General features: G+C 41.7%; 1 protein-coding gene across 1 annotated transcript in view; it reads left to right on the forward strand.

Moving 5' to 3' along the window:
* The window catches only part of tnr (tenascin R (restrictin, janusin)), a gene marked incomplete at its 3' end in the record, with an annotated part of 62340 nt that overhangs the window by 23727 nt on the left and 18750 nt on the right, over positions 1-19863 (forward strand). Inside the window, exons 12-19 of the mRNA XM_008285775.1 lie at positions 372-454; positions 1863-1965; positions 2793-2882; positions 4640-4773; positions 4958-5087; positions 7740-8006; positions 11261-11380; positions 11756-11899. Coding sequence (XP_008283997.1) covers positions 372-454; positions 1863-1965; positions 2793-2882; positions 4640-4773; positions 4958-5087; positions 7740-8006; positions 11261-11380; positions 11756-11899 — 1071 coding nt within the window. The remainder of the gene's footprint in view (positions 1-371; positions 455-1862; positions 1966-2792; positions 2883-4639; positions 4774-4957; positions 5088-7739; positions 8007-11260; positions 11381-11755; positions 11900-19863) is intronic.

Raw genomic sequence — 19863 nt, forward strand, 5'->3', positions numbered from 1 at the left:
TCTGCTCGAGGTAGTTTTTTGCTCCTGTAAAGTTTGTGCAAAAAGAACGTACTTTATTTATGATGTGTTTTGAGTGCAAGTAATACTTTAAGCTGCATCTACAGGGGACATGTTTGCAAATGATGTCTAGTTATACATTAGATATCTGTTTAGATTCATCAAATGAAGTAAAATGTGCAGAAGATGACTGAAAGGATGAATGTAATTAAGAAGCGACTGATGATGATCTTGCAGATCATTAAGTCTAGTAAACGACACTTTAACCTGAATCTGTGTCTGATGCTGTTTGAACTGCTGATGTTTGCTTGTTCACCATCCTCGAGAATTGGTCTCAGTGTCCCCAACATTGTCAGCTTTATCATTCTTCTCAGAGATCGATGCCCCCAAGAACTTGCGGCTCGTGTCCAAGACTTCCACCACTCTTGAGCTCGAATGGGACAACAGTGAAGCTGAGGTAATGACACGTGGAACAAGTTCAATTAATTATTGTTGATTTGCTTTCAGACACTTTGAATGATCAGCGGAGGGGAGGATGAGTAATGTATCTGAGGACAACAGAGTTTAGTGATCGTCTTGATTTGCTCTGTACGAAGCTATCTGTATTCTGACACAACAGTTGGCTTGATGTGGTACTTTAGATAGTTCAGAGGTACTTTAACTTTACTGTTAGAATACTTTACATTTCTACTCCACTACAGTTTAGAGTGATTTACATTTGTTTCACCTTGTTTTCACCATGTTAATTTTAGCTATTACGCTATCATATGCAACTTGTGATGAGTATTTTTACACTTTTATCCAAAGCGACATACTTTTGAGAGTAGATCACATTCATACACCAATGGCGACAGAGCTGCCATGCAAGGTGCCTGCCTGCCATTGGGAGCAACTTTTGGGTTCAGTGTCCTGCCCAAGGACACTTCGACTGTGGGGGGGGCCGGGGATCGAACCTTTCAATTAGAGGACAACCCGCTCTACCACCTGAGCCCAGTATTAAAAATATATTGTGCAGTTTAATACGTTCAAACTGAATCTAAACTAGCTAAATGAACTCTACATTGGCAAAATGCTGCTGACTTGTTAATGAATCACTAACCATTACCCAACATCATATCAATATGATACGCTGGACAGGCTCAAAATGTCCGCTTTTCTCTCAGTATATCAAATCCAGACCTTCCTGAAATATATCCTTCCTACTACAAGCTCTCCAACAGAACCTTCGCTGCCCCTCACATTACTGTGATTACTCTGTTTATTTTGCCTCCTTTTGTAAAAATAACTAATTTTCTCTTAATCCTCTGACATTACGGCTCTTCCTGAACACTTGCGATAATGCCGGTTTTTATTCCTTCAGTTTTTTTTTCTCCCTTCCTTGAGTACTTTATCATCACACGCAGGTGGGTCTGCCTTTTGTTAGCGTGGTAAATGCCAATAACAGAAATGGAACAAACACTTCACTGGGTGCAAATGGTCACTGAATGTTTTACTCTGAATGAAAATGTAATAAATCATGTTGTTTCACTCAGTAGTCACAACGATGTTTCCAGGGCTCACTAACTGCACACCCGGACTTATGAAGCCTGTCTGTCTCGACGCCTGTTAGCACTGCATATTTATTCATGCTCGTGATTCTGCTCGGCAGAGGGGTTGACAAAAAGCCAAATACCACACTGGGCCGAGACAATCCCAACCATTTATTCCGCGAACAAACGACGCTCAGTTAAAACAAACAAGAATTTTGGTTTTTTTTTAATTGTTTGTGCAAATCTTGTATTTCTCCTTATTTTTGCTGAGAAAACTTTTTTTTTTCCAGATCAGTTTGGTGTTGTAAACGTTTAAATAACTGTGTTTAAATGTAGGTGGAGGGCTACCAGGTGGTGTACAGCACACTGGCAGGAGATCAGTATGATAAAGTCATTGTACCACGCAACGAGGGAGCCACCACCAAGACGATGCTCACAGGTGAGTGAAGAGGAGTGGTTTCTTCATTCTTTCATTTAGTCAATTTTTTTTTTCTTGAATTATTTATCATCAAAACATCTGTGTGGCTCTTCAGCTCAGTGTGCTGTTGTTTTTTTCCCCCCCCTCCTGCTTTTCTATCCAGTATTATCACAGTGCATCTAATGTGTACCGAAGAAGCCGGGAAGTGCCTGTGTTTTACATGGCAGGATTATCTCCAGAACACTTGGCTGATGGGCCACTGATTGTATCTGTAGAAATGCTTGTTGTCCTGCGGGCATATTGAAAGGCTGTCAGGAAGAAGGGGTCAGCTGGGATGTTTTTTCCCTGAAAGGCCATAGTGCTGGAAAGGGCATGGCCTGCATAAGAATAGAAGCGAAAGGTCCTTGTGTTATTCTGTTCGGCCATTGCAATCGATGCTCTCCCCCGCTCTCATTCCTTCTCTGTCACTCTCACTTTCTCCCTCCCTCCCTCCTCCTGCTAATAATCTGTCGCCTGCCCGCTTCTTTTTCATTGCTCATCTCTTCATCTCTTATTTCTCTGGCTTGAGAAACTCACTGCGGATGTACACGGAATTGATTTGAATCTGATCAATTATGCAGTTGGCATAAAAAAACCTCCAGAAATCATATTGATGTACATGTAAATTTGCCTAGACCTCATCACCGGTGTAGAGCTAATTGGGCTGTTATGAAAAATTCCATCTAATTGACATGCACTTTGTGTGAGGAGGAGAATGTGCAACAGTCTGCGTGTTGTTTTTTTTTTTTTCTTGCTATATTGTGTGATAAATTAGTTACTCGTTCTCTTTCTCTGTCTTTGTGCCTCAGACTTGCTCCCAGGCACAGAGTATGGCATCGGCATTTCTGCCATGAAAGGTAGCAACCAGAGTACCCCGGCAACAATGAATGCAAGGACGGGTGAGTGAATTACGCTTTATCTCCGCTGTTAAAAGCCGGTGATTCAGTCGTGCACACGAGACACACTGAGTGAAACGCAGCAGCGCTGTAGTGACTATCTCAGCATCACAGCAGGTTGGTTTGCCCTTTTGTCATTACACATGTAACTCCCAGTCAGTGCCGAGGTCAGCGCCACCGTTCCAACCGTTAAAAGTCATTTTAGCAAAATTAAGCAATTCAGATTTTTGGCGTGACTTGCGCCACATTAGGGAGGTGTGCGGCTGTTTTGTTATTGGGGGGGTCAAAGTTGCCATTACAACATTTTAAAGCTGTAATAATGCATTCCATTTGGCTGATGGCTCTCTCTTTATCTGGGTACTTGATCAGCGATTTGAATTTTTATTGTGTTTTGAGTTGTTTGGCTGAAAGAAAGAAAGAAAGGAAAAAAAAAAAGACCCCATTTAACCTCCTGTTTGAAATGTTAGCGCGTGGAGGTGCTTCGCTAATCTTTCCCATCACGGTGACTGTCAAGCACATATTTTCTCCGGTTGCAGTTATTTTAATGGCTGAAGGTATTTTGCACTTTGCAAAAATTATGCCTCCATTTCCCATCCGAACAAGCTCGTTCCGTGCCTCTGGTCCGTGCACTCTTTTTGAACTTTTGAAAATGCGCCGTGTCTATCTCATCGTTTTCAGACGGCAACACCTCCTGCATTCCCGGCACACGGCAACGCTCACGTTACTATAAGTCTGAGCTGCTCCAAGCATCATTTCCATAAACAGTAGTTTTAGTTGTTTTTTTTTTTCAAGAAAAAGAAGAAAAAAAAACTCGACACAGATGCAAAACACTGAAGGTTCAGACAAACAGGGCAGCAGAAGATTAGCTGAGAATTAAACAGCGATGATCCAGCGAGCAAGTTGGGTTACTGCCGCGGAAAAGAAAAAGACGAACTTGAAAACACAAGAAATATCAAAAGATAAAACAACAGATTGTGAGAGGACTGCTAATACGAAGGTCCTTTTGGAAATGAACATCCTGCCGGCAAACTGTTGCATTTTTATCAGCACTGGTCCGTCTTTTGATGTCAGTGCAGCGCTACAGAAGAGGGATGTAAGGATAGTAGATAAGACGGTACAACAGAAGCTAATTATAATCTAGCGTTTCTGTTCAACTTTCCATTTTCATTATTGATTAGCCGGCTAATTGTTTTTTTTTTTTCCCACAAGATGATTACCCATTTGGTCCGTCAGAAAACTGAAAAATGGCTCCAGACAGCATTCTAGAGCCAAAGCTGACACAAAAAGACGCCTCAGTTTGTCCGGCCAACTGTTCAAAACACAGAAATGTGGACGATCCTCAAAACAAATGTGCATCAGTGCATTAGTTACCATCAACTCTGCGAGAAAGTTTTGTGGCTCCTTGGGGACTGAAGTGACATCGTGGAGCCAGTTTTCCATGAGGCTCCTGCTCTGTTTTTCAATCTAATTGTGTCACACTATTCCGCCAAACAACAGCAGGTGATAATAGGCTATGATGTGCTGCAAAGACAGCAGAGAAAAAGACTGTAAACACAAATACAAACCATTTAAAGGAGCATTAAAACATTCAGTATCTGAAATTGTTACCTGTTGGTGCACTCAGATGCATTCTCCAGAGCAACCCTGTTAGTATGCCCATGCAGTACTCTGCCTTAATTTCAGCTGCTGTAAGTGCATTTTTGCTGAAAGTGCTGTGGAGCACCTGTGCTTTTAGTGAGGTCCAGTTTTCCCTCTTTCAGGCCTGGATGTACCATTAGACCTGACTGTGACGGCGTCTACAGACAACACCATTACTCTGGTGTGGGGCCTCGTCCAGGGCCCCATCGACCACTACAAGGTCACCTACACGTCTTCTTTTGGCATCACCACCGAGGTAAAGACATCGACCGGATCGCAGATACAGCACATCGTAGCACATTTACTGTATGTCGATGCTCAGGTGTTCACAAACCTATCTGCCCTCATCCTGGTGAAAACCACACAAAGCTGTTATTGTAAAGAGGCACTGCAGTGTGTCGAGAAGATCCACTGAGTTTAACTGATCCTGTCCGTTCCAGCTGACGGTTCCTAAAGACGTAACCACCACCACTCTGACGGACCTGGAGCCGGGGACTGAGTACACCATCACTGTAGCAGCCAGAAGAGGAAGGCAGCAGAGCACTGCAGCCACCATCGACGCCTTCACAGGTAGAGAGCACAGTCGCACTGACGGCGCTTTGCTTTTTCACAGCAGCAGGATCGGCCGAGTCGCACACCTGAGACACGTATTTAGGAGATGCGCGGTAATCAGATGGGAGTGGGATGAGATAATTTCCTTTGTGCTTTTCATTACAACAGCTTGACGTAAACTTTTCTAAACAATATCAGTTTAATCCACTCAATTATCAGACGGAGCTCAAACAAATTCACTCCCGGATGACTCACGCGCAGATAAACACATGAAAGATCAGCCCGTTACTTCAAAAGCCAGAGAGAAGTTCTAAAGACAACGACGCGTAATGAAGTCGAATGGTGGATATAATGAACTAAAGTGTGGCAGCAGGTAAGGTGAGTCGCACTGAAAGAAAACGGAGGACCTTAAAAGACTTTGAAGAAGCAATTAGCGGAGGTAAATTATTCAAGTCGGCTAATGAGCTTGTTACAAGCGTTTCCTAATTGCGCCTCTGTTTCGCATCTAAATGTATTTGTGTTTTTGTTTCTTCTGACTCCTGTTCAACACCACGTTCTGCTGTCACTGTCTGCTCGCGCCGCTCGCTTGTTTTTCTTCTGTCTTGCCATCCAACTATGTGTCGCGTCACCCGGCAGCCTTCTCGGCTCCGCTACCGGAATTTCGACGCAGTTTTCATTTGCACAAAAGGACGGCGTCAAAATGACGGGCTTACCTGCTGTCAGACTTGTCATTCTTTTCTCCACCGCTGTCATTATCATCAGCTCTTTTCTTCTCCAGTTGTCACAATCACATCATCATCATCATCATCATCATCATCATATTCATCATCCATTTGTTATCCGTGGCTCCTTTGGTTGCACCACTTTAACCATCTGGACGGAGAGATGAAAGAATGATAAAATGACAGATTGAGACAATCAGAGGAAGAAATAATAAATTACCTGTCATCCTCTCGTCCGCGGTTCACTTGGTCGCATTGTCGACATCTGTCTGCCTGCACTCATAGGGACTTCGCGATAAGATCAAAAATAAATCTTTCACTGCCTGGTCCTTTTGTTTGCCTCTTTGTCCGTAAATGAACTCGTTATCTGCAAACAAACCTCATTACTCACGTATTTATCGTCGCGGCGGCGTTGCTGCACCACGAGCTCATTAATTGATTGTTCGTTTACAGTATGTATCGATTTACATAAAAATGCACTGCGTTCATTTGTTTATTCATTCTTCATTCATTCTTATTAATTATTTATTAATCTGTTTACAAGATACACGGTGCAAAATGTGGCCTCCATTAGAAGCACAGTAGTTTATTTTCATTATCTAGATGCTTGTGAAAAGTTCAGTTCTCTGTAACATTTCATTAACATTACAGAGTGATTTAGTATTGCACTTTCAGATGCGGCTCCTTAATGAGGGCCGAGCTCCAAAAAAAAAAAAAACGCTGGACCCCATATTTCTTACCAGTAGCATATTTTCATTAGCTCCTTCTTGCCGAGCAAAAGTCTTTGTTTGCTAATGCATCTTTGGGAAGATCCTCCAGTTCGCAGCCAGAGAAGACACAACTTTTTTCACTGGCCAAGTCCAGTAACATTGAAAAGTTTCTCTTTAAGGACGCATCATCTTCTGTCTGTGCTAAGAAAAGTGTCATCAAGACCTGGCTCAACATCTCACATCACCTCCACTGCCTCCGTGTTTCTGCATCCGCCTGCCTTTTAAACCACTAACTCTGCAAACGACTCGTCGCCGTCGTCTTGACCACTTTCATCTTAACCAACACCAGCATGGCCGTCACAACTCTTTCTGGAGTGTTTCATCTGTAATTAAACCCAGTCTTTCCTCTCTAAAGAGCCATGTTTGGATGAGTGAGTCACTTTTCGTGTCCTGTCTTTTGCCACTTCTGCGAACAAGGACACGCGAGTGCAACACTATCAAGAGGTCTACGTGATACACATTTCTGCTGACTGTACGGGGCAGTAATGCGTGTCGACAACTTGTGAAGGATAATAAAAGGTAGCAGGTCACCGAGAAGAACAGAGACGCAGGCCTGTGTGTATATAATATAATGCGGGTTTGGTGTGATGATTGATCACAGGGAAAACTCCACAGGTTGTCTGTAATGTGGACAAAAAACCAGAAAAGGGAGAAGTCAGTGTTGCTCCATTTTCACTGCACATCCACACATGGCTAATTCAATTCAACTCCTCTCGCATTTGTTGCTGCGTCAGCCGGCGAACTAGTTCATATTCACGACATCATCTCCCATCCAGGTCATACGTTTTGACAACAGCATCTGCTACTATCATCCTTTTTCCATTTTCTTATTACGAACAGTCCCATCACATCTTCATCTTAATGGCGGATAATCTCATTAGTTTCCCTCTTTTATGACCAATTAAATCATTACTTCCACATGATTGTGGTTTGCTCTGACTCTCACCTTCCTCATCAAGATTACACCCGAGGCTAATTTTCTCAACTGTGTTATAAACGATCTGTTACACCATTCAGGACCGCTTCCATCCATCACTGAATGGCTTGTCTGTCATCTCCATAACGACGGCGACTGTTTTTTTTTTTTTTTCCTTTCCATTACCTTTTCCTGCTCGCAGCAGGGTTTCTACCTGTCCTTGAAAGCTCTCCGGTGACCTTTAAACCCCCCATTCCTCCAGGAATCAGGCCCGTAACCCACCTCTACTTGTCAGAGGTGACTTCAGACTCCGTGTCGGTGGCGTGGAGCGCCCCAGCACCGCCCGCCGACCTCTTCATTCTGAGCTACAGCTCTGCCGACGGGACCGACACCTCTAAGGTGACGCTGGACGGCTCCAAGACGAGGTCGCTGGTCCAGGGGCTGCTGCCGTCCACTCAGTACACCGTCAGTCTAATCACAATACAGGGGGATGTTACCTCTGAGCCCATTACTGCATCACTCACTACAGGTGAGCCGCTTGATTTCATGGAAAGGTGGTTTAAAAAGTGATGAAAACAGAGAAACATGAGGAGCGGAGTACAGGTTTGTGGTCTCTCTAAATAGCTGTGCACTGCTGTATTATTGTCTCTATGTGTGGATGGTGTGCATGCATTTTTCTGAGCAACAGCTAAAAATGATCACAATCGATTATTCTGCAGGCTGGTTTCTCATTTTCTATGATAAGCCTCTGGTCAGTAAAATGTCATGTCAATAAAAAAAAAATGAAGGTAAATGAACGTCACGGTTTCTTAAAGCTACAGCGGCGTATTTAACTCGTTTGTTTTGTCCGACTAACAGTCCAAAACCCAAAAGATGCTGTTTTTTTTTCACTTGACAGGGATTATTAATTATCAAAATAGTGGGCGATTGTTTTTTTAACAAATTAAATGACTAATCTTTTTTTGCTCTAATCAGCTTCATGATGTTTGTGAGTAAAAATACAGAACACAGAAAGCTTTTATTGCCAAGTGAGCTCGCACACACAAGGAATTTGACACGATGAATGAAACTGTGGTACAAGACAGGCAATAAATCTAAATCTAAAAAACTTCTAAATAAAATATTATATGTAAAAGAAAAGTATAAAAGCACTATGTTAATAAAAAGTACTGTGAAAAAGAGACAAACTTCCCCAAACCAGAGTAATTAATTAGAAAATGGTTTAAATAACAATATTGGACATAACAAACTGCACTTCTCTCTGTTGGATTTATTGCTGAAGATAAAACCGGACTTTCCCTGAATCCCATTTTAAAAAATGGGATTTTAAAAAAAACAGAGGTTGGTCATAAAAAAGAAAAGATTTTTGGAAAGAAAGTGGTGAATTTGCATATATGAGGTAAAGTGGAAATGGAAGGGAAGAGAAATCATTTTAAGAAATGGAAATACAAAGTGATTTTAAATTAAATATGTATTTGCAAAAAAAAAAAAAAAAATGCTGGTTGAGCATTTCATTTGTACGAAACCACAGCAGAATGAGTTCTGTGATTAGAGGCTGCCTCGGAGGTTTTTCCTTTTTTCTTTCTTTCTTTTTTTTTTTTTTTTCTCAGGCTAAGAAACAGTAATGACAACACTGACTTGTCAACGGCAAGTCTGAAGAATGATCCAGCATTTTATTCTAAACTCAGATTCATGATTGTAATTTTGAGGGATAGTTGAGAAACTTCAGATAAATGCTGCTCTAATAAAGAGAAGGACATGGAGAAGGAGAGCAGTGAGGGAGTGTGGGTGCGACGTGACAGCTCAAATTGCTGCTGTAAAATAGAGGAGAGAGAGTCTGCTGACGCTTTGTGCTGGGTTTTGTCTCCTGTCTTGCCACCCATTTGAACTGATCCTTTTCTTTTCTTCCGTCGTTATTTTCCTAATCAGCCCCTCTATTATTTCTCTCCATTTCTTATTATTAAAATGTTTCCTGCTGTGCCGCAGTGATCCCTTCTTAACTCATTCGGTATTGCTGTTAAGAAGACAAAGCGAAGAGAATCTCCTTTTTATTCCTGGGAAGGGAGACAAAAAGGGAAATCATCCCAAGAGGAAATAAGAGAGGGGGGGCTGAAGACAAATGGAGAAAACAGGAGAGGCAGCGTAGAACAATGGAGATGTTAACTTAACATCAGAAACACCTGCGTCTGATTATGATGCCAGTTTGAAATAATGTACGTCTCGCCTTCTTTCTTTACTTTCACCCACACATAAAACACAGATTTTCAAAGGTGAAATTGGACGAGGGAATCGAGAAACACCTACAGTATTTCTTGCACCTGTGCAAATTTTCATGTCGTGCTTTGATCTCACACATTTAAACGTGAGCGTTGGTGAGAAACTGGTTTTCTATGTTATAGTTAGGTGCGCTTTTAGTGTTACTTTTGATTTATTTGATATATGTTGAAATGGGGGCTGCAGGGTGGCTCAGTGGTTAGCACTGTTGCCTCGCAGCAAGAAGGTTGCTGGTTCGCGTCCCGGTGGGGGCACCAGAATCTTTCTGCGTGGAGTTTGCATGTTCTCCCCGTGCAGCGTGGGTTCTCTCCAGGTTCTCCAGCTTCCTCCCACAAGTCCAAAAACATGTTGAGGTTAATTGGTGATTCTAAATTGTCCGTAGGTGTGAATGTGAGTGTGCTTGGTTGTCTGTCTCTAAGTGTAGCCCTGTGATAGACTGGTGACCTGTCCAGGGTGTCCCCTGCCTTCACCCTAAGTCGGCTGGGATAGACTCCAGCCCCCCCGCGACCCTAGTGAGGATTAGGCGGTGTACAGATAATGGATGGATGGATGTTGAAATGTTCCTGTAAGTCTTCCAAGCAGAGTCTGTGCAGGCCCGTCGTTCTTTGACAGTCACTCTGCCGCGATGGTCAGTTCAAACAGTGCTTTGAAGTAACTTAGCCTCACAGTGCAAACATCACTGCGATGCTCCTGGGGGGACGCAGCGTATATAACAATATATCTGTGACAGAACTGTTGCTTCTTTACATCCATACTTTCATGAGAAAATACATTTTCCGGCCATTATTCTTGGGTACCGCAGTTTCCAAAGCAAACATAATTAGTAAGATATGCATGAATGAAAAATCACAGCTTAAATAAATGCTATTGTATTTCATACACGTAGAATTTAAATGAGTTCAATCCCAGGAGTTATAAATTGCCCCCTCTGCTTGTGAATAGTAGCCATTATTCTTTTCAAAGCAGGGCAGGGGGAGTGCAGCAGTGGGTGCTTTTACACACAGTCCACAACAAAAGATGCACGTGATCTCCTCTTCCTCCTTTTTTTTTGCTTTTTGCCGTTCCCTTTTCGAACTTTTACTTTTCTTACTAACCACCCCTCTATTTATTTCTCCAGTAGCTAAGGACCTGTCATGGGTTTAATTGTTTGCTCACATTGTTTTCGCCGTAACCTTTTCCGTGGCAGCTCAATAGTCTCAGGAGACACATAAAACACATCGTCAGCGGGTGGGGGATCTCCCGCGTTCATCTGCAATACTAATGCAGCCCACGGAGTTCGTTTAGCAGGATGCAGCTCGGGGGTCTCCTGCAATAATTTTTTCAGATAAAGTTGCATTAAAAATGTATTTGCAGAGTAACAACTAACAATGTAATGAGGAGGGTGTGTCTAAATTTCCAAACTTACTCCATGATGCAGCACTATAGGCAACATTCAATGTCCTATGTTTTTCCATTGTGCACCATTGTGACCACATGCTAACACTTCCTTCTGAATCCTCCTCCTCTCAGGCATGGACCCGCCAAAAGAGATGACGGTGTCCGATGTGACCGAGGACGCGGTCACCATCTCTTGGATCAAACCGCTGGCTCCGTTTGAATACTACAAGCTGTCCTACCAGTCAGACAGAGGTAGCCCGCTCTACGCCACACGATGTGACGCGCCGAGTTTTAATAACACGCTATTTATTTTATTAACGTACGCAAAGCACACTGCTGCTGCTTGTTACAGTTAAGTGAACGTGGCATTTGCCGCACAGGGTCTTTCCGATGTGAGATACGTTTCAGAGTAGAGCACCCAGTCGCAAACCGTGTTCTACCTAATTAATTCTAACATTTTATCAGTGAACTTTAATAGAATTTTTAATTAAAATTCTACATTGATTAAATATTTACTCCGTGATGCAGAACTCACACACACAGCAGTCGGCTAGCGAGCGCACGCTGTCGAGAGATTAGAGTGACGAGTTTTTTGATGCTCAGATGTCGGCCTCTCTCTGGGTGCAGGTCGAGTGGACAGCATGGTGATCGACAGCGATGTGACCAACTACACCCTGTCCAGTCTGTTTCCGGCGACGGAATACGAGATCAGCCTCAACGCCGTCAGGGGGAGTCAGGAGAGCAAAGTTGTCAGCACTTCCGTCTTCACAGGTAGAGGAGCTAATGAGAGAACATTATTAGCACCATATTAAAGAGATAGCAGCCTGATAATCATTTAATTTCACTCGTTTAATTCATCCTGACACGCTGGCGAGGGATGACTTGTCATTTATCAGAGATTATTTATTTATATATATATTTTTTTCCTGCTAATTACTCAGCAGCGAGACATCTTTCTGTCCACCTGTCATCGTTTTATACCTGTCAAACTTTTTGTGGCCGTTTTCTCGTGCCTGGTTTTATGCGTGTAGCTATGAATCACACAAAGTATTAATTAGTTGATTTGTTCTCCGATTCAATTCAGTGTTATTGATAGAGCGCAACTCACAGCACATGTCATCTTAACATCGTGAGGTGAGAACCCAACAATCCAAAGCTGCCTTTAGACTCCATCTGAGCAAGCGGTCGGGAAGGAACCAAAAAACTCTCTCTAACAGGGAGGAGGGAAAACAACTCCGACAGAACCAGGTGGAACCAGTGGATATGGACATGACCAGACCGAGACCACTTTCCTTAAAATAAACCACACTGTGCTGCCGAGATAGAAAAATGTTCTTCAGATCTATCATCCTGTTTCAGCTGCACAGTGGTAGGAGCAGCTGGAACTAATGATTGTTTTTACTACGACTCAGTGTATCAGTTATTTCGCCAGCGAACGGATTCATTCTTTAGTCTATAACATTAGATTTTTACAATTTTTGCTTTCGCCAGCCAACAGCTTGCTCGTTTTGTCCAACCAACAGTCGTCACAGCTCAGAAGCTGACAATGTTTGGTATTTTTAAATTATTTTTTTGGCCTTTATTTGACAGTGCAATGAGAGAGAGACAGGAAAGTGGGGGAGAAGAATGGGGGAAGGACATGTGGAAAACGGCCATGAGCGGGAATCAAACCCATGACCTCCACATCCGGACTGTAGCCCTGAACATGGGACGCTCCACCCGGTGAGCTGTAGCGGCGCCCCGGTATTTTTACTTGAATAAATAATATTAATCAAAAATAAATTACCAAAATGTTTGGACTACTGGGCACACCTGAATATAAGCCACAGCCACTAACTTTAAAAAGAAAAAAAAAATTGTACATATACAGGCCGCACTCGTCTAAAAGCTGCATGTGTCCACGTTGTAACATGAGATATTTACACAGAAAGATTTTTTAAACTTTTAATTAAATACGCACTGTAAACGCTTTTTTCTGAAGAGTGCCTGTAACACGGCTGGTTAAGAAAATAAAAAATACAGCAGCCGACCAGGAAAAGTCATTGATCGCTATCTTCATCTCCCTCCTGAACACTAAAACCACTAAAGTTGTCTTCTGGATCTGGAGCTCCTGAACTACAGCCGCTGGCCTCACCTTTCTGCCCCCACCATGATGCCTCCTGTTACAAAAGGACAATAACTTCTAATAACTTGTTTAACTGTAAACTAAATTTTAGAATTCATCCTACATCCACCCAACCGGTCGAGGCAGATGGCCGTCCCTCCCTGAGCCTGGTTCTGTCTGAGGTTTTTTTTCCCCTGTGGGGGTTTTCGGTTCTTTCCCACTGTTGCAGACTGCTTGCGGACTGCTGAAGCTTATAGGGAATCCAAATGTTTTGGATTGTTGGGTGTTTCTGTCTCTGCCTTTGTTAAGCGCTATGAGATGACTTGTTGTTGTAAATATGCGCTATACAAATAAAATAGAATTGAATTCAGTGTCGGAGTTGAACAGCCTCAGCATCACTTCGTCACACACTTCCTCCGTCTCTCTTACGTTGTCGCTCTCAATGTCACTTATGTAAAAATCCATAAATTAGCTGCGTCATTGTTTTAGCCGCAGCGTTCAAAGTGTATGAAAAAGTAGCGGCTTATAGTCCAGTTAATTAATCGTTAGAAAACTATTGCCAGTTTGGCTAAATATCAATCAACTGGTAGGAAAAGTGCGTCCTTTTGTGTTTGCTGGTTGGTCGGTGAGGCTATGCTACCGCGCTCGCTCCAGTTCCGATAAAAATTCCCGCTGTTAGAGGGCAGCACAGGGCAAAATGTTTGCCATGTAAAATAAATGAGGAGTTCCTCCTCCTCGTCCTCCTCCTGTGCTAGACTTTCAGACCAATTGTGCAACCCACAACAATAACAGCTGCGCACTGGGAGATATGTGCTAAAAAGAGAAACTGACTCACTTGCACACACACACACACACACACACCTCACACAAAATGTGAGCGTACAGCTGACATTGCAGGAGGTGCAGTCTTTGCTGCTGCAGATGAAACTGTCCACTCCATGACCCAGTAATTGGTAACCTACTCCCCGCTCCATCTCAGTCTCCTCCATCTCTCTCGCCACTTTCCTCTCTTATCTCTTTATCTTTTTGACTCACTTCGATCCTTCTCTACTGTTGTGTCTCTCTCTTCCTCTCTGCTTCTCTCTTTTAACATCCTTCTCCTCTATCTTCCTGACTTACTCCATCTCTCTCTCTTTTGTTCCTTCATTCTTTACTCTTCCTCTCTCCTCCCATTTCTTTTCTGTTTTTACCGGCGAGAAATCTCAAGTTTTCTCCCTTTCAAACTTAGAACTGAATCACAAGTTAGGAAAACAAAACCTCGCACACATACATGTGAAGACTCCGGGAAAAGATTTCCAGTAACCTAAGATTAACACACTCTCCCAGTGCTGTATGAATAATCCTCACTGTGCGAGAGAAAGAGGAAAAAAACGCAAGAGAGCAGAGCAGAGCAGAGGATTGGAGAGAGACGAGGAGAGCAGAAGGTGTGTTTGCATGCCAATGAGACCTGATTCACCCGCAGCCGCCAGGTTCAACAATCCAGTGAGGAGGAGAAAAAAAAAAGAAGCTAAAAGAGTCTCATTCTTTTGCTTTCACCCTGTTTCTCGTATCTGTCTCCTCCCAGTGCTTTATTATCTCCTCCTCCTTTCAACAATCCCGCTGTACTTACAACGAGCGTAATAGCCTGAAAAGAACTCCAAAGTCGAGCTTGTTAGAAATGGTAAATACCGTTTTCCTCACGTCGCACAACGCCCAACCAGGGACCCTTTAACACAACGATACATAAACAGGGGATTTGGAAGAGTAAGCCAACATCGCCTGGCCAAGTATGTAATGACTTGAGTAACGCTTCAGTTTCTACTTACTTCACTTCTATAATCAATTACGGCGAAAAAGCAGGAAGCTATATTTCACTTTGAAAACACAGCAGGTACTCCTAATCTAAGATGAATTTGGAAAGCTGACACTAAATGGACTATGCGATGCCCTGTTTAAGGCCTAACGACGCTGCTCATTAGCGAAGTGTCAGGACCTCTGGTAAAGTATTACTCCTCCTAAAACTGAATTTTGTCAAAAGGCCGTTAAAATCCTTCCTGCTCGTCTGTTTTTTTTTCTTTCTTTTCTTTCTCCCAGCTGTCTCAAAAGAAGATAGATGAAAGGAATACACATTTATTTTGAATAAATGTGCTGTCAAAATATCCAACAAAATACCAATTAGCACCCAATGACAAAGAACACTTTCACAGAGCCAACACATAAAATATGAATTATTGTCAGGCAGAGGAAAACGTACAAAGTAGAAACGAAGGGACAGATTTCGTTCTGCTCAGTTTCTGCTATAAAATCCACAGTTGAAAATAAAAATAAAAAGGAAAGGAAGAAAAAGAATTGAGCGCCTGGTGTTAGTTTCTGAAAACCTTTTTTTTTTTATCAGACAATTGGGAGGCTTGTTAAACTGGAATTGTCTTTGGTGCCCCACAGTTTTCAGGTTAACGTTGTTTCGACCCTGCTGCACAGTCTCGGTGCTTTTGTGCTGAGAGAGAAAACTTACATGTGATCAAATTAAAGTGCAACTCTGATCATTTTAAGCAAGTGATCTAATTTATTTATTTTATTTACACTGTAAAGAAAGACAAAGAAGGCAGCAGCTACGAACAGATGAAGAGAAAATCACTCCAGCTAACTGCAAATGATTTAACAAGTTCCTGAAAAAACGTAGTAACATTAAGTTCTTGTGGCTCCACAGTGCTCACTTTATATCTCACACATGAGCAGAACACTGAATGCTGTTAATGTTGTGCTAATTAGCACCATCCTTTGTTGAACGCATTTACGTGAATAACTGCTGATAAGCAGCTGATTCATAGAGCACAACGGCGCCCCCTTAAAACATCATACGTCTCATTACTACGACCTCTCTGCTCGGTCACTCGCCGTAAAATCAAGGGCAGAATCGGTTAGCGAGCTTCTAAACATTTATTTTGTGAGTTAGCCAAACTCTACAATAAATCGTTGACCGTTAACGAGCGTCGTCAGCTGGTGTTGGTGCCTCACGCTGGTATGACGGATATGTCTAAGTTTTTCAGGAAGTTCTGAAAAGGATTGCGGGGTTCACAAAGACCGCAAGAGAGACGAGCCTCGTGCTAGTTTGTCATAACTTTACCCAGTTCTTACCAGACAGAAAAAGAATCACACATTGATATCTTAATAACTTTAAAAGAATCTTAGGACGTTATCTGAGTCCGTCTCACCGGTTTAGGGGGAGACAAGCTGTGAACGTACATTACAGAGAAGAAGAGTCTTGTGATGCAACTTCTGCATGATGGAATTATACTTCTACCAAAAAGTAAAAATGTCTTAACCCTCCTATTATCTTTGGGGTCAATGTTTACCATCTCTAAATAAGTCATTGACATAAGTTTTTCAGTTTTATTTAGAGGCCTATTTACACATAAACTTGGGTAACATTTATAATTATGATGTTTTCTGGAGGTTTAAATTTCTGGGGTCAAATTGAACCCAAGGATAAAAGATGTCAGTAAATTTAAAGGTAATAAAAGGGTTAAATATCAACCAAAAATAAATGTTAGAGGAGGGGGGAAATCACAGAAGCAAAATATATATATATATATATCTCATCTCATGAAATCATTGTGACAATGCAATTCATGACAATTTATTCTGGATAGATAAAATGTCTATCTTGTCAAAACTTTATTGATATCACAACATACATACAATACATATCACAGTAAAAATGAAATCAAAATTAACTTTTTTTAACTGTGTGTTCAGTCTTAAACACCAGGATTAAGGCTTTTGTTTTAGTTTTTCAACCTTGGTCATATAACAGGAAACATATATTCAAGGAGATTTCATGCACTAGAACGTCCAATATTGCTCCTTCAAATGCCACTAATACTGAGTCTGGCCGCCCCTGACACAGATCAATGTGTTAAGACATGGTGGCATACTGTCCACCAGCTGGTTGTTGGACGTCACACTCTTCTGTCGGATCCTGAAGTCAGAATTGGTTTCACCTGGGGCTCAGTATGTGATCATTGCAACTGGTTGAAAGTGATGAGTGTATAAATAGGAATAAAAAGAGGAATGTGTCTGATAACAAAAATCATTCCAACTTTATGGACAACAGTGTACTTATTTGGTCTTTTCCTTTTTGAAAGTTCGTCCTTCTGTTTAGTTCCCTCTGCTTCTTTCCCACTGATCAGACTTTTGTCTACACTGTCAGGGTTTTTTTTTTTGTTACCCTGCTCGCTCTCATTTGCACCGACTTTTTGTTGGTAGTTCTGACATGAACCTCTTGTGCGGGCAGGTTTTATTTTCAGGGGTTCATCTCGTTTTAGCTCAAGTGATAATCTTGTCATCAGCAGGTCGCCTCAAACACAAGGAAACTCAAACTTTGTTGCTGCATCTTTGCTTTGTCTATGAGAATAATCTGTTATTGCATAATTCAGGAAATAGCAGGTTAAAAGCAGGTTTGTACTTCTACTTTATCTCAAGCAGTGGTGATCAGCGAGTGGCTGTGCCCACAAAGGTCAGCGCATCTTGGGTCAAAGATTAACAAATGTGAACTTGCGGCAAACCGCAGCTCTGCTCAAATGTCCTCGCAGAGTCATCATAACACAGTTATTATCGCTAAACGTGAGCTGCAGTTAATTGGTCTGGTTTTCTAGATATAAAACAATTATCACATTCTTTGAAGTAAAAAAAAAAAAAATACAGAGGGAAACATTTGCCAGTGTTGCTGAAACAAAGGGTTGCAGCCGTTTTTGGTTCATAAAATGTTATGGTTTTCCCAAAAATACACATTTCTTTACAATAATCAAAATGCAACAAAGTTATATCTAAAATATTACTACAGTCGTCCTCAAATGTATTCATACTCATCCAATAAAGAAAAGGCAAAATTCACAACAATCACTCAAATAACTAGAAACTGAAAAAAGTAATAATAAATAAAAATTTGCTAAATTATCATTTAGTGAAACAAAACATTGCTTTTGAATTGTGGGTGAAAAGAATAATTAAAATAAATAAATAAATAATGTCCCGGACTCAAAAAAATATTAGTTCATGGGTCCCATCATGCTTGTTTTTTATTTATTTTTTTGAATATTTCTGTTGAACCACAATTCCAAAGCAATGTCATGATTTTCATAAAAAATGTATTTATTATTACTTCTGCCACTTATTTCAGTGACAGCTGTTTTTTTTTTCCTTCTTTAATGGGAGGCTATGAATACATTGGAGGACGACTGTAGATAAGTTTTACTATTTGTAGCAGTCACAGTGATCGTTTTCCCAGTATTGCTTATTATCTTCCTGAGTGACACTAGAGAAGTACTGCCTGGCCCAGCTGACCAACTCCCTCACAGCGCCGGCTCAGGCACTGCACCGAGCTTTAGTAGCACTTTACTACAGAACTATGAGTTCATTCTTTTCCCCCCCCGTATCTTCATTGTTACAGCTTTTATAACAATGTGGAAGGATTACTCCAATGTTTGGAAATGCTTCACTGTGCCATTGGCACTTGGTTTTGTTATTTGCTCTGCAGTCTGTCATGTAGTCTGTGGGAACAGCAGGTTTTTACTGAGAGAAGCTGCCAAATTTGCGATCATTATCTCACTGTCCGTACTTCCCTGTATTCCTGGCTTGATTTTGGCAATAGCTGGCAAATATAGTGCATTTTGGTAGCGTCCCATCAGTGTGTGACTTCGCCACAGGCCCATACATTAGTTAGGAAGCAGCTTGTATTGATTTTTTATTGATGTTAACAAACCTTTTCTTTTGTCCTGAATCCCAACATCCTGTTAAGCGCTGGGGCTTGACTTTCAGATGCAGATCTGAGTGCAAGTACGACATGGAAGGCCCGAGCCTGTGATTCACCAGTGCAATCAGGAGATGGAGTGATGATTGGATTATCACAGGCCCTGATGAAGGAGGATGACCTGTTTATTTTTTTTTTCTTTTTTGGCCAACTGTACTCCATCTCCATCGCCAATCTAATTGACTTGGCAAGCCTCCATTAAATTCACTTAAACCTTTTTGCAATTAAAGTAATGATTTTAATCAGGTTTGTTCATCTATCGCTACGATAAGAAAGACTCTAACTCACATCTATGTGCTAATGAGCGCAATTCTTTTTTTATTGTGACGAGGGCAGGGCAATATTAATTACCTCATCTGGGCAGAGCTTCGGATCACATGCAGTGTTCTGTGTTCTCCTGCCACGCTCTCTGCCGTGCCAAAATAACACGCCTGAGGAGAAATTGAGGTTGAAACACTGAGGTTAAAGGTATAATTAAATTCAAACTCAATTTTGGCATGTCCAGCAGTCAGAGAATGAAATTAGGAAGAGGGTGGGGAAACAGTAGGCTCAGGAGAATATGAGACGTTCTCCAGCCCCCATTTGACTGTATGATTTATTTCTCTTTTCTGAGACAGTGATCAAAGACAATGATCACTAATCAGCATGAGTGCATGTGTTTCTAGAGTTTCAGTTCAGATGAAAAAACAGAACAGTGTGTGTGTCTGAGTTTCACACGACTGATTTTCATGCAAACATGTTGCCTGTGCACACGTTTCACAGTGAGTGGACCCTCATAGCTCTCCAAATGTCACGATAAAAGACGGTCTGATATTATCACTGTTTTTGTCCATACACTGGGCT

This window comes from Stegastes partitus, unplaced genomic scaffold (assembly GCF_000690725.1).
Source record: "Stegastes partitus isolate 25-593 unplaced genomic scaffold, Stegastes_partitus-1.0.2 Scaffold415, whole genome shotgun sequence".
Lineage (NCBI taxonomy): Eukaryota > Metazoa > Chordata > Actinopteri > Pomacentridae > Stegastes > Stegastes partitus.